Raw genomic sequence first — 16,294 nt, 5'->3', positions numbered from 1 at the left:
TCGGGAAACGCCCAGTTTAGAAGCAAATCCCCATAGCAAACCTCTTCTAAACTGGGCGTTTCCCGAGACACGTGTCATCAGAGAGCACTTAGACAGAAAAGAACAACCTTAACTTCAGAAGCTCATAAGTACTGAAAGGATTAAGATTTTTTTAATAGAAGTAATTTACAGATCTGTTTAACTTTCTGAAGCCTGTTGATATATAAAAAAAATTTTTTTTCCTGGAATACCCCTTGAACACAATATTAACGTAAAAAAGGTCTTCTGCTGTGTGACTTCTCTGATGACTCCTTAGTTTGACACAAGTAACTTGGAACGTGACTAGGACTTGTTTCCCGTGTGAGTTCTGGCGTGTCTAACAAGCTTTGATTTACTTGGGAACCATTCCCCACATTCTGAACATGGATACGGCTTCTCTCCTGTGTGAGTTCTCAGGTGCATAACAAGCTTGGATTTACTTGAGAAACATTTCCCACATTCTGAACATGAATGTGGCTTCTCTCCTGAGTGAAATCTCTCATGTTTAACAAGACTAGATTTATCTGAGAAACATTTTGCACATTTTGGACATGAGTACGGCTTTTCTCCTGTGTGAGTTCTCTCATGTACAACAAGATGCCATTTACTTCTAAAACATTTTTCACATTCTGAACAGGAAAATGGCTTCTCCCCTGTGTGACATCTCACATGGCTAACAAGCTTTGATTTACTTCTAAAACATTTCTCACACTCCGAACAGGAAAATGGCTTCTCCCCTGTGTGACCTCTCACATGGATAACAAGTCGGGATTTATCTGAGAAACATTTCTCACATTCTGAACAGGAAAATGGCATCTCTCCTGTGTGAGTTCTTTCATGTCTAACAAGATTTTGTTTATTTCTAAAACATTTTTCACATTCTGAACATGTATACGGCTTTTCTCCTGTGTGAATTCTCTCATGTACAACAAGGTGTGGTTTACTTCGAAAACATTTCCCACATTCTGAACATGAATATGGCTTTTCTCCTGTGTGAATTCTCTCATGCTTAACAAGATCTGAATTATATCGAAAGCATTTCCCACATTCTGAACATGAATATGGCTTTTCTCCTGTGTGAATTCTCTCATGCTTAACAAGAGCTAAATTATATCGAAAGAATTTCCCACATTCTGAACATGAATGTGGCTTTTCACCTTTGTGACGTCTCTCGTGTATTAAAAGATCAGATTTACTTGAGAAACATTTTACACATTGCAAACATGTATATGGTTTTTCTCCTGTGTGAATTCTCTCATGATTAACAAGTACCGATTTACTTGAAAAACCTTTCCCACATTTTATACATAAATATGGCTTCACTCCTGTATGACGTCTCCTATGTTTTGCAAGATCAGATGTATTTGAGAAATATTTTCCACATTCTGAACATGGATATGGCTTTTCTCCTGTGTGACTTCTCACATGTCTAACAAGAAGTCCTTTACTCGTGTAAGCTTTCTCACATTCTGAACATGAATATGGCTTCTCTCCTGTGTGAAGTTTCTCATGCATAACAAGACGTGATTTACATGAAAAACATTTTCCACACTGTGAACATGAATACGGCTTATCTCCTGTGTGCATTGTCATATGCATAAGAAGATCAGCTCTTCTTGGGAAACATTTCCCACATTCTGAACATAAATACGGCTTCTCTCCGCTGTGACGTCTCACATATTTGACAAGTTTTGATTCACTATACAAAGATTTTTCACATTCTGAAAATGAATATGGCATCTCTCCTGTGTGACTTCCCACATGTTTACCAAGATCAGCTTTCCTCGAGAAACATTTCCCACATTCTGAACATGAATATGGCTTCTCTCCTGTGTGAATCCTCTCATGATAAACAAGATCAGCTTTCCTCGAGAAACATTTGCCACATTCTGAACACGAATACGGCTTCTCTCCTGTGTGATTTCTCTCATGTACAACAAGACGTGATTTATACTGAAAGCATTTCCCACATTCTGAACATGAATGTGGCTTCTTTTCTGTTTGACTTCTGTTAGTAAACTCTTTTCCACATTCATCATATTGAATCCTTACTTCCCCTTCCTGCTCTGTCCTTGTGGTAACAATGTGTGGTTGGTCAGGAGAAGGTTCCTGATGATCAGGTGGATTATTATAGGATAGATCTGGATGGACATTAGGGGTAAGGAGGTCTTCTCCTGAGGAGCGCTCCATCATATCTTCATCTTCTCCTTTATCATTCAGGGATAACATGAAGTTTCCCTCAGAATTCTTACTGGGATTTTCTGTAAATTATAAAAATTGATAATTTTTTTTCCAAGCTACTAAGTAGAAACATTTCAAACATTTTCTATTGGGCTGAAAACACACATGCAATTCGTAGAGCCAGCAGACGCTTCTGCGTTTCAGACCATTAAGGTCACATGACCACATTGGTCACATGACCACATTTACATACCCGGGAGGGCTAATACTGGGCATTACCGATTGTGGCGATTGTGTGTATTAACCCTTTAGATGCGGCAATCAAAGTTGATGGCCCGTCTAAAATGTGTAAAAAAAAAAAAAAAACATTCCCCCCCCGGTGTCGCGATCTGCTAGGACGCAAGCAGAGGGGTCCCTTACCTGCGTCCGGCGCATCCGATCGGCGATTGATTGCTCCAAGCCTGAGATCCAGGCTTGAGCAAACGACCGCCGATAACACTGATCAATGCAATGCTATGGCATAGCATTGATCAGTGTCTGCAATCAGTGTAATGCATGTTATAGTCCCCTATGGGAGCTATAACACTGCAAAAAAAGAAAAAAAGTGTTAAAAAAAAGTTAATAAATGTGATTTGACCCCTTCCTTAAAAAAAAGTTTAATCACTCCCCTTTTTCCCATAAAAAGAAAAAAACACATCATGTAAATAAAAATAAACATATGTGGTATCGCCGCGTGCATAAATGTCTGAACTATTAAATGTATCATTAATTAAACCGCACGGTCAATGGCGTACGCGCAAAAAAATTCCGAAGTGCAAAATAGTGCATTTTTGGTCACTTTTTAGATCATAAAAAAAATGAATAAAAAGCGATCAATAAGTCCGATCAAAGCAATCATGGTACAGATAAAAACTACAGATCACGGCGCAAGAAATTTGCCATGATACCGCCCCGTATGCGGAATAATAAAGTCATAGGGGTCAGAAGATGACAATTTTAAACGTATACATTTTCCTGCATGTAGTTATGATTTTTTCCAGAAGTGCGACAAAATCACCTATATAAGTCGGGGATCATTATAATCGTATGGACCTACAGAATAATGATAAGGTGTCATTTTTACCGAAAAATGTACTGCGTAGAAACGGAAACTTTTTTTAAAAAATTTTGTTGCACAATGATTTTTTTTTGTTGGGGGGGGGTTTTCGCCATAGATTTTTAGGTTAAATGACTGATGTCGTTACAAAGTAGAATTGGTGGTGCAAAAAAAAAAATAATAAAGCCGCCATATGGGTCTGTAGGTGCAAAACTGAAAGGGTTATGATTTTTTAAAGGTAAGAAGGAAAGAGCAAAGACGGAAAAACCCTGAGTCCCCAAGGGGTTAATAAAGAAATACTAAATAAAATACATACATATAAATACTATGTACAAAGTTATGAGCACAATTTCCATATAACGCCCACATAAATATTTTAGCCTTATGAAGCCAAAATTAACTCAAGGAGCTGATCACGGGGGTCCGACCATTGGGACCGTGCTGTCATTCATTTCTATGGGAGCCGAATACAGCACTCGATCCTCAGCACTCCAATAGAAATGAACAGAGCGTGTGCAGTCTACCGGCAGACGACACGCGCTACTCACAGAGAGTCGGTCTTGTTTCGGAAATCATGGGAAGTCCCAGCAGTCGGACCCCCGCGATCAGTTACTTATCCTCTTTCGTGGGGCTAGGTAATGTTACTTTTGGCTGCAGTATCCCTTTATGGCTAAGTTCACATTGCAATTCCGTCATAATGATGGGAGTTTAGTGGGGAAAAAATGTTTTTTTTGCTTTGCTAACTTTCGGTAAAATACCGAATCCTCGACGGCCCCTATTCAAGTCAATGGGATCCATCAGGACCCAGTGGTGACCCATCGGAGTCAGCTGTGCTCCGACCCGTTTTGGGTCTGTATGGCAAGGAAAAAAAAAAAAAAGAGCCGAATGGATTTAGAACGGGACGGAAGACAACGGCGAACTTAACCTGTCTGGCTGTTCCACCCCTTAGATGCCATAGTCAATATCGGTTGCGGCATCTAAGTGATTAAACAGATGGAGGAGGATCGGTTAATTACTGTTCGGCCTAACAGATTATCTGTCAATTTATCACCAACGCTTCACCACAAGAGAATTAAATGTGCGATCAGACAAAGTCCCTTAGCGTGATTTACAAAATTAATTAAAGACCTTAACACCTTAAGGACACAGCGTTTTTCCGTTTTTTGCACTTTCGTTTTTTCCTCCCCACCTTCTAAAAATCATAACGCTTTCAATTTTGCACCTACAGACACATATGAGGGCTTGTTTTTTTTTGCGCCACCAATTTTACTTTGTAATGAAATCAATCATTTTACCACCCAATCTACGGCAATACAAGAAAAAACATTTGTGGGACACAATTGAAAAAAAAAAAACACAACACAATTTTGTCAATTTTGGAGGCTTCCGTTTCTACGCAGTACATTTTTCGGTAAAAATGACCCCTTCTCTTTAGACTGTAGGTCCATACGATTAAAATGATTCCCTACTTATATAGGTTTGATTTTTGCTTTACTTCTGGTAAAAATCATACCGTATATACTCGAGTATAAGCCGAGGCCCCTAATTTCACCCCAAAAGCCCAGGAAAAGTTATTGACTCGACTATAAGCCTAGGGTGGGAAATACATCATCCCCCCTATCATCATCGCCCCCATCATCATCCCCCTCGTCATCATCAACCCCCCCCCCCTTCATCATCATCACCTGTCAATCAGTGGTCTTCAACCTGCGGACCTCCAGATGTTGCAAAACTACAACATGCTGGGAGTTGTAGTTTTGAAACATCTGGAGGTCCACAGGTTGAAGACCACTGCGGGCCTTCATCATCATCCAGACCCCCCTTTAGTTTTCTACTCGCCTCCCCTCGGTGGGAAGGAAGGTTGAGCTGTTCCGGGCCATCTATGCTGCAGGGACCGTCCGGTGGGAAGGGTTAGTCGTTTCGGGCTGTCCATTTTCACCGGGAGGCCCTCTTCTCTGCTCCGGGCCGGCCCCGGACTAGTGACGCTGCCTTGACGACGACGCACAGGGACATTCGTGCACAGGGAGGTCTGCTGCTCACGGACGTCCCAGTGCGTCGTCGTCAAGACAACGTCACTAGTCCGGGGCCGGCCCGGAGCAGAGAATAGGGCCTCCCGGTGAAAATGGACAGCCCGAAACGACTAACCCTCCCCACCGGACGGTCCCTGCAGCATTGATGGCCCGGACCAGCTCAACCTAACGTCCTGCCGAGGGGAGGTGAGTAGAAAACTAAAGGGGGGTCCGGATAATGACGAAGGCCGCAGTGGTCTTCAACCTGCAGACCTCCAAATGTTTCAAAACTACAACACCCAGCATGCCCGGATAGCCGATGGCAACATCTGGAGGTCCGCAGGTTGAAGACCACTGAGAAGGGATTGACAGGCGGAGAGTTCACTCGAGTATAAGCCGTGGGGGCGTTTTCAGCACGAAAAATCGGCTTATACTCGAGTATATACGGTAACTACATGCACCAAAACTAATATGTTGCTTGGAGCAATCAAGTGCCGATTGGACATCCGGGAGAAAGGTAAGAAGACTCCTTCTGTCCTCTCAGCTGTTTGGGACGCCATGATTTCACCGCGGCGGTCCCGAAAAACCCACTGAGCTATCCGGCGATACTCTTCTCCCGTTTAGAAGCCGCAATCAACTTTGATCTAAGGCTGCATTCACACCTCGTTTTCAGCCTATGGGTGCCGGATCCAGGGGAAAACCAGGCGCTCCCGAACCGTACCCCAGCCGGACCGGCACTGGAATCCATTTACTTTAATGAGCCGACCTTAGTCAAACGGTGACTCCTTTTTTACCCGTATCTGGTTTTGTGACCGGACCTAAAACTGTTGTATACTGTAAATGGATTTCAGCGCCGGTCCGGCTGGGATACGGGAGCGGACAGTTTTTTCTTCCCCCAGCCGGATCCGGCAACCGTAGGCTGAAAACGAGGTGTGAATGTAGCCTTAAGGGTTAATACCGGACATCAGCCAGATCGGCAATGTACGGTATTAGGCACAGGTCCTGGTTGATGATCGCAACCGGGACCTGCCGGGTATGAAGCTTCACATAACGGGAGCCGGCCATGATGATAAATATACGCTCGTGGTCGTTAAGAGGTTAAAGGGGTACTCCACAGGAAAATATTTTTTTCTATAATCAACTGGTGCCAGAAAGTTAAACAGATTTGTAAATTACTTCTATTAAAAAATCTAAATCCTTCCAGTACTTATCAGCTGCTGTATGCTCCACAGGAAGCTCTTTTCTTTTTTAATTTCCTTTCTGTCTGACCACAGGAGCAAATCTCTCCTGCTCTGGACAGTTCCTGACATGCAGGGATTCTTGCCGCCCCATGCAAAAGCTAATTTGCTGTCCCTTGACTCCGCTCATTGGCTCCGCTATTTTCAAATTACCTACCTTACTACTGGGGTGACACACTGTAACAAACCTCCTCCTCATGTAATCTCCTTACTACTGGGGTGACACACTGTAACAAACCTCCTCCTCATGTAATCTCCTTACTACTGGGGTGACACACTGTAACAAACCTCCTCCTCATGTAATCTCCTTACTACTGGGGTGACACACTGTAACAAACCTCCTCCTCATGTAATCTCCTTACTACTGGGGTGACACACTGTAACAAACCTCCTCCTCATGTAATCTCCTTACTACTGGGTGACACACTGTAACAAACCTCCTCCTCATGTAATCTCCTTACTACTGGGGTGACACACTGTAACAAACCTCCTCCTTATGTAATCTCCTTACTGCTGGGGTGACACACTGTAACAAACCTCCTCCTCATGTAATCTCCTTACTACTGGGGTGACACACTGTAACAAACCTCCTCCTCATGTAATCTCCTTACTACTGGGGTGACACACTGTAACAAACCTCCTCCTCATGTAATCTCCTTACTACTGGGGTGACACACTGTAACAAACCTCCTCCTCATGTAATCTCCTTACTACTGGGGTGACACACTGTAACAAACCTCCTCCTCATGTAACCTCCTTACTACTGGGGTGACACACTGTAACAAACCTCCTCCTCATTTAATCTCCTTACTACTGGGGTGACACACTGTAACAAATCCCCTCCTCATGTAATCTCCTTACTACTGGGGTGACACACTGTAACAATCCTCCTCCTCATGTAATCTCCTTACTACTGGGGTGACACACTGTAACAATCCTCCTCCTCATGTAATCTCCTTACTACTGGGGTGACACACTGTAACAAACCTCCTCCCCATGTAATCTCCTTACTACTGGGGTGACACACTGTAACAATCCTCCTCCTCATGTAATCTCCTTACTACTGGGGTGACACACTGTAACAAACCTCCTCCCCATGTAATCTCCTTACTACTGTGGTGACATGTGACCTTCACTTCAGCTCAGCCCCGCCTCCTTCACAGCATCACACAGGTCCTTCAGTCATCATTTCTTCTAATCTGCTCAGCTCCACCCCTAACATGTGACAGGTCACATGATGTTGACATCATCACAGGTCCTATACCACCAGCATTTAGAAAGCTGTGTGGGGAGAAGGAGGGGGTAATGTGATAGAGGAGCGCAACGCCGCCAGAGTTGTCTTAAGGTTACGGTCACCAGTCAGTGACTGTGAAGTTGTTTAGGGGAACACTGACTGCCGTACAATGCTCTGTGAGTGAGGGACACACATAGCGCTCCAGCCTGGCAACGTTTACTGCTGGGTACCTGTGAGTGACAATATAAGCGCACGGGGTATGGGGGGCGCTCCAGGCACGTATTGAGCAGGGGGGGGGGGGGGGTGCAGTGGGAAGCCCGGCCCCTCAAAAGTGCGCCATAGGTGGCCGCCTACTTAGCCTATAGGAAAAACCGGCCCTGCTGACATGGACAGAGGTGTCAGCAGAGAGCACTGTGGTCAGACAGAAAAGACCAACTCAACTTCAGCCGCTGATAAGTACTGGAAGGATTAACAAAATAGGTATGTTTAAAATTGCTCTATTTTGACCACCTATAACTTTCTCATTTTTCGGTATAAGGGGGGGTGGTATTACATACCTGAGACAACACCTCCTGGAATTATTACATACCTGGGACAACACCTCCTGGAATTATTACATATCTGGGACAACACCTCCTGGAATTATTACATACCTGGGACAACACCTCCTGGAATTATTACATACCTGGGACAACACCTCCTGGAATTATTACATACCTGGGACAACACCTCCTGGAATTATCACATACCTGGGACAACACCTCCTGGAATTATTACATACCTGGGGTAACACCTCCTGGAATTTCCTCCTTCACTTCCCTCATACACGGGTGATGGCCGCTCATCCTCTCTTCTTCATCCTCCACTTTATTATTAGTCAGATCTCCCCCCTGATGTGACATATAGAACAATTCACTACAATACAGCAGACAGGAGGAGCAACAGAGACCCCCAAAATCTACCCCCACATCTAAGACTGCAGGACCCCCCTATAGAGATATAGGATCAGCCTCATCTACCTGATACTTCTCTGGGACATTTCCCTCTGGACAGTCCTGGGAATACAGAGGGCGGGGACACCTCTCGGGTGGATTTCTATCAATGACTCCATCTGTAGGGAACACACAGTGATGAATAGATTATTCCATGTGATGATCAGATGATGGGTGTAGTAGTATTTAGGAGACCCTCCACCAATAAAAGTCTCCCCCTCCTTACACTGCTGATCGGCCCCGAAATCCGTCTCCTCTTCTGGTTCCTCTTTAATCTCAGCCTTAATATCCATCAGATTTTTGTTCTAAAAGAAACATAAAAAAAAACACATTATTTTTGGTTTCAGTCATATTTTCGAGACACTTTAGCTTCCTCTACCTGATGGTTCTCTGGGACATTTCCCTCTGGACAGTCCTGGGAATACAGAGGGCGGGGACACCTCTCGGGTGGATTTCTATCAATGACTCCATCTGTAGGGAACACACAAGGACAGTACAGATTATTTATGTGATGATCAGATGTGTGGCAATGCACATCTCCTCTCCTTACACTGATGATCAGCTGTGAAATCCATCTCCTCTTTTGCTTCAACATTAATATCCATCAGATTTTCACCCTAAAAAAAAAATTCAATAAAAAAATAACCTTGGGTTTAATCACTTTCTGGTAATATTTTGGATTGACTCTAGCAGACTACAGTAGGACCATCTACCTGATGGATCTCTGGGACATGTTTCTCTCCACTCAAATATTGTGTAACGACCCAGCAGTGTCACCTCTCTAATCATCACCAGACTCCTCCATTACTGTATAATGTCCCAGCAGTGTCACCTCTCTAATCATCACCAGACCCCTCCATTACTGTATAATGTCCCAGCAGAGTCACCTCTCCAGTCATCACCAGACCCCTCCATTACTGTATAATGTCCCAGCAGTGTCACCTCTCCAGTCATCACCAGACCCCTCCATTACTATATAATGTCCCAGCAGTGTCACCTCTCTAATCATCACCAGACCCCTCCATTACTGTATAATGTCCCAGCAGTGTCACCTCTCTAATCATCACCAGACCCCTCCATTACTGTATAATGTCCCAGCAGTGTCACCTCTCTAATCATCACCAGACCCCTCCATTACTGTATAATGTCCCAGCAGTGTCACCTCTCTAATCATCACCAGACCCCTCCATTACTGTATAATGTCCCAGCAGTGTCACCTCTCCAGTCATCACCAGACCCCTCCATTACTGTATAATGTCCCAGCAGTGTCACCTCTCTATCACCAGACCCCTCCATTACTGTATAATGTCCCAGCAGTGTCACCTCTAGTCATCACCAGACTTCTCCATTACTGTATAATGTCCCAGCAGTGTCACCTCTCTATCACCAGACCCCTCCATTACTGTATAATGTCCCAGCATTGTCACCTCTCCAGTCTTCACCAGACCCCTCCATTACTGTATAATGTCCCAGCAGTGTTACCTCTCCAGTCATCACCAGACCCCTCCATTACTGTATAATGTCCCAGCAGTGTCACCTCTCCAGTCATCACCAGACCTCTCCATTACTGTATAATGTCCCAGCAGTGTCACCTCTCCAGTCATCACCAGACCCCTCCATTACTGTATAATGTCCCAGCAGTGTCACCTCTCTAATCATCACCAGACCCCTCCATTACTGTATAATGTCCCAGCAGTGTCACCTCTCTATCACCAGACCCCTCCATTACTGTATAATGTCCCAGCAGTGTCACCTCTCTAGTCATCACCAGACCCCTCCATTACTGTATAATGTCCCAGCAGTGTCACCTCTCCAGTCATCACCAGACCCCTCCATTACTGTATAATGTCCCAGCAGTGTCACCTCTCCAGTCATCACCAGACCCCTCCATTACTGTATAATGTCCCAGCAGTGTCACCTCTCTAGTCATCACCAGACCCCTCCATTACTGTATAATGTCCCAGCAGTGTCACCTCTCCAGTCATCACCAGACCCCTCCATTACTGTATAATGTCCCAGTAGTGTCACCTCTCTAATCATCACCAGACCCCTCCATTACTGTATAATGTCCCAGCAGTGTCACCTCTCCAGTCATCACCAGACCCCTCCATTACTGTATAATGTCCCAGCAGTGTCACCTCTCCAGTCCTCACCAGACCCCTCCATTACTGTATAATGTCCCAGCAGTGTCACCTCTCTAATCATCACCAGACCCCTCCATTACTGTATAATGTCCCAGCAGTGTCACCTCTCCAGTCATCACCAGACCCCTCCATTACTGTATAATGTCCCAGCAGTGTCACCTCTCTAATCATCACCAGACCCCTCCATTACTGTATAATGTCCCAGCAGTGTCACCTCTCCAGTCATCACCAGACCCCTCCATTACTATATAATGTCCCAGCAGTGTCACCTCTCTAATCATCACCAGACCCCTCCATTACTGTATAATGTCCCAGCAGTGTCACCTCTCTAATCATCACCAGACCCCTCCATTACTGTATAATGTCCCAGCAGTGTCACCTCTCTAATCATCACCAGACCCCTCCATTACTGTATAATGTCCCAGCAGTGTCACCTCTCTAATCATCACCAGACCCCTCCATTACTGTATAATGTCCCAGCAGTGTCACCTCTCCAGTCATCACCAGACCCCTCCATTACTGTATAATGTCCCAGCAGTGTCACCTCTCTATCACCAGACCCCTCCATTACTGTATAATGTCCCAGCAGTGTCACCTCTCCAGTCATCACCAGACCCCTCCATTACTGTATAATGTCCCAGCAGTGTCACCTCTCTATCACCAGACCCCTCCATTACTGTATAATGTCCCAGCAGTGTCACCTCTCTAGTCATCACCAGACCCCTCCATTACTGTATAATGTCCCAGCAGTGTCACCTCTCCAGTCATCACCAGACCCCTCCATTACTGTATAATGTCCCAGCAGTGTCACCTCTCTATCACCAGACCCCTCCATTACTGTATAATGTCCCAGCAGTGTCACCTCTCCAGTCATCACCAGACCCCTCCATTACTGTATAATGTCCCAGCAGTGTCACCTCTCTATCACCAGACCCCTCCATTACTGTATAATGTCCCAGCAGTGTCACCTCTCTAGTCATCACCAGACCCCTCCATTACTGTATAATGTCCCAGCAGTGTCACCTCTCCAGTCATCACCAGACCCCTCCATTACTGTATAATGTCCCAGCAGTGTCACCTCTCCAGTCATCACCAGACCCCTCCATTACTGTATAATGTCCCAGCAGTGTCACCTCTCTAGTCATCACCAGACCCCTCCATTACTGTATAATGTCCCAGCAGTGTCACCTCTCCAGTCATCACCAGACCCCTCCATTACTGTATAATGTCCCAGTAGTGTCACCTCTCTAATCATCACCAGACCCCTCCATTACTGTATAATGTCCCAGCAGTGTCACCTCTCCAGTCATCACCAGACACCTCCATTACTGTATAATGTCCCAGCAGTGTCACCTCTCCAGTCCTCACCAGACCCCTCCATTACTGTATAATGTCCCAGCAGTGTCACCTCTCTAATCATCACCAGACCCCTCCATTACTGTATAATGTCCCAGCAGTGTCACCTCTCCAGTCATCACCAGACCCCTCCATTACTGTATAATGTCCCAGCAGTGTCACCTCTCTAATCATCACCAGACCCCTCCATTACTGTATAATGTCCCAGCAGTGTCACCTCTCTAGTCATCACCAAACCCCTCCATTACTGTATAATGTCCCAGCAGTGTCACCTCTCTAATCATCACCAGACCCCTCCATTACTGTATAATGTCCCAGCAGTGTCACCTCTCCAGTCATCACCAGACCCCTCCATTACTGTATAATGTCCCAGCAGTGTCACCTCTCCAGTCATCACCAGACCCCTCCATTACTGTATAATATCCCAGCAGTGTCACCTCTCTAATCATCACCAGACCCCTCCATTACTGTATAATGTCCCAGCAGTGTCACCTCTCCAGTCATCACCAGACCCCTCCATTACTGTATAATGTCCCAGCAGGGTCACCTCTCCAGTCCTCACCAGACCCTCCATTACTGTATAATGTCCCAGCAGTGTCACCTCTCCAGTCATCACCAGACCCCTCCATTACTGTATAATGTCCCAGCAGTGTCACCTCTCCAGTCATCACGAGACCCCTCCATTACTGTATAATGTCCCAGCAGTGTCACCTCTCCAGTCATCACCAGACCCCTCCATTACTGTATAATGTCCCAGCAGTGTCACCTCTCCAGTCATCACCAGACCGCTCCATTACTGTATAATGTCCCAGCAGGGTCACCTCTCCAGTCATCACCAGACCCCTCCATTACTGTATAATGTCCCAGCAGGGTCACCTCTCCAGTCATCACCAGACCCCTCCATTACTGTTTAATGTCCCAGCAGTGTCACCTGTCCAGTCATCACCAGACCCCTCCATTACTGTATAATGTCCCAGCAGTGTCACCTGTCCAGTCATCACCAGACCCCTCCATTACTGTATAATGTCCCAGCAGTGTCACCTGTCCAGTCATCACCAGACCCCTCCATTACTGTATAATGTCCTAGCAGTGTCACCTCTCCAGTCATCACCAGACCCCTCCATTACTGTATAATGTCCCAGCAGTGTCACCTCTCCAGTCATCACCAGACCCCTCCATTACTGCATAATGTCCCAGCAGTGTCACCTCTCCAGTCATCACCAGACCCCTCCATTACTGTATAATGTCCCAGCAGTGTCACCTCTCCAGTCATCACCAGACCCCTCCATTACTGTATAATGTCCCAGCAGTGTCACCTCTCCAATCATCACCAGACCCCTCCATTACTGTATAATGTCCCAGCAGTGTCACCTCTCCAGTCATCATCAGACCCCTCCATTACTGTATAATGTCCCAGCAGTGTCACCTCTCCAGTCATCACCAGACCCCTCCATTACTATATAATGTCCCAGCAGTGTCACCTCTCCAGTCATCACCAGACCCCTCCATTACTGTATAATGTCCCAGCAGTGTCACCTCTCTTTTTTTTTTAAACTGTTTTTATTGCAATGTAAGTGCTCAACACGATAAATACATACGAAAAGTATCAAAAGCTGGCGGTGAGAAATACAGGTATCATCCGACACCGTGCCGGAAAAAGGATGATCATTCATCAGCATGACACGAGCAGTTACATCAGCAATGAATCAACTAAAACACAGAAAACATTAAAACCAACCACCGTTTGGTGGGAACTCAAGAACTATGGAAAGGGAAACAAAGACAAACACAAAGACAAGACACTACAAACGCAAAAACATCACACAAATCCGTCCAGGTCAGGGAGGAAGGGGGAAGAGGAAGAGGGAGATGAGAAGGAGAGAGAGAAAAGAGGAAAAAAAAAAAAAAAAAAAAAAAAAAAAAAAAGGGGGGGGGGGAAAGAGAAAGTAAGGGGGAAAGGAGAAAGAGAAACAAAGAAGGGGGGAAATATCAGCCTAGGTCAGACGAGAAAAGAGAAATCAAGTAGCCGGGGAAGAAGACTGTGATAGAATGAGGTCTCTTGCTGCCAAGAACCTGGATACCGTGTATTGAGCATGGGGGGAGGCACACCAGGACGCCCATATTTTATAGAACTTGGCAGGGTTCTTACGATGTTTGTAAACCAGATACTCATAGTTCACTGAGGTGTTCACGAGGGCCTTCCAACCAGCAACCGTGGGAGTCCTAGAGTCCATCCAACGCAATGCTATGGCCTTGCGTGCAAGGAAGAGGACCTCCCTGAGGAAGATGATCTCAGTTGGCGACCACAGTTCCTCATCAAAAAGACCCAAAAGACAGTGCCTCGGGAGCATCGGCACCGGTCGTCGAGTTAAGGAAGTAAGAAACTGTATCACCTCGGACCAGAATGATGCTATATAATGGCAGGACCACATCATGTGCATAAAGTCAGAGTCAGGATGTCCACAACGGTGGCAAGATGAGTCTGGGCGCCTACCCATTTTAGTCAAGCGTATCGGGGTGAGGTACGACTGGTGGAACATGTACAGCTGAATCAGTCTGTTGTTGATAGAAGGTGAGACGTACAGATGTGAGGAGAGGGCATCATCCCACTCCTCATCAGTCATGTCAGCTACACAGCTCCTCCAGCGCGCCTCGACCGACAGCGGCTCCCCCCCCATCTTAGCATTCAAAAGGGCAGTATATAGAGCCGATATAAGTCCCCGGGGCCCCTGAGTGGTGAACACCCCAATAACCGGGAAGTGAGAGAATGGAGCACTAGACCCAGGGAATTGTACTTGGAAGGCGTGTCTGAGCTGGAGGTATCGGTAAAATGATCGTCTGGGGACAGATTTAACGTCAATAAAGTACTGGAAGTCCCTAAAGGCACTACCATCATAGACATCACCAACGGAGATCACACCATAGGACCTCCAAAAGTGCGGATCCAGTTGGTCAGAGAAGTGCGGCAACGTAGGATCATGCCACAGTTGTCTATCCAGCAGGTTGTCCGTAAAGGCAAATAAACGTTTAGCATAGGTCCAGAGTTTCAGGGCCAGTCTATGCAAAGGAAGCCAAGGGCCCCCAGACCAACCCTACCCTCCAAGACGGGCCACAGGTGAGAGAGGTGTAGACTGTGGGCAAGGTGATGCTCACTATTGGGGAGGGGCTGCAAGGAAACCCAGTGTCTAAGATACCTGAGCTGGCCAGCCATGTAGTATAGCTGTAGATCGGGTAGTGACATACCTCCCTGAGTTCTAGGTCGTTGCAATGTGGTCAGTTTCAGCTTGGATCTATTAGAGCCCCAAATAAACGGGGGAAAGAGAGAATGCAGCTGCCTAAAAAAGGAGACTGGTACTATGGCTGACGCATGCTCTAACAGATAAAGACACTTGGGGAGGACCACCATTTTGATGAGATTAATGCGGCCCGCAACAGAAAGGGGCAGGGCAGCCCAGGTCCGGAATTTGGCACGGACATAGGATAGAAGAGGTAGAATGTTCGTCTGGTGATCCTCCCCAAACCGCCTGTTGATAATGATGCCTAAATATTTGAACTGATCTACAACCCGTAGGCCATGTAAACAATTCCCTACCGGAGAATCTCTGATGGGCATATACACCGACTTGCTCCAATTGATCCTAAGACCCGAGTAAACCCCAAAGTTGTCAATAAGGCTAATCCCCAAAGCCAGAGTGCACGCAGGATCAGACATGAATAAGATCATGTCGTCAGCATACAGGCCTACCCTATCCTCCCTCGAGCCAATGCTTATACCAGCGTATCCCGGATGCTGACGGATCCGGAGGGCCAAAGGTTCAATAGCAATAGCAAATAATAGGGGAGAGATAGGGCACCCCTGTCGCGTGCCCCTGCCCAGGGAAAAATAAGGAGAAAGAGCACCGTTGATGGACATACGCGCCCTTGGGGATCTATATAAAAGGGAAATCCATTTTATAAAGTTAGGTCCGAATCCAAATCTCCGAAGAGTTTCCAGCAGGAAGGACCACTCAACGGAGTCAAAAGCCT

General features: G+C 46.0%; 1 protein-coding gene across 4 annotated transcripts in view; it reads right to left on the bottom strand.

Annotated features, from left to right (window-relative positions):
• Nucleotides 1-204: 204 nt before the first annotated feature.
• The window catches only part of LOC130279499 (zinc finger protein 260-like), a 40,998-nt gene continuing 24,908 nt past the window's right edge, over nt 205-16,294 (bottom strand). For 2 of the 4 annotated variants that reach the window (XM_056528712.1, XM_056528717.1), the window contains 5 exons: nt 9,148-9,239; nt 8,995-9,073; nt 8,796-8,887; nt 8,558-8,666; nt 205-2,279 (listed from right to left, as the gene is read on the bottom strand). In XM_056528712.1, the coding sequence (XP_056384687.1) occupies nt 322-2,279; nt 8,558-8,666; nt 8,796-8,887; nt 8,995-9,073; nt 9,148-9,239 (2,330 nt within the window). In that variant the 3' untranslated portion in view covers nt 205-321. Of the gene's footprint in view, nt 2,280-8,557; nt 8,667-8,795; nt 8,888-8,994; nt 9,074-9,147; nt 9,386-16,294 lie in introns of all 4 variants that reach the window. The other 2 variants (XM_056528732.1, XM_056528723.1) reach the window with 2 other exon arrangements.

This window comes from Hyla sarda, chromosome 1 (genome assembly GCF_029499605.1).
Source record: "Hyla sarda isolate aHylSar1 chromosome 1, aHylSar1.hap1, whole genome shotgun sequence".
NCBI classification, from domain to species: Eukaryota; Metazoa; Chordata; class Amphibia; order Anura; family Hylidae; genus Hyla; species Hyla sarda.
This window is presented reverse-complemented; position numbering and strand designations above follow the sequence as displayed.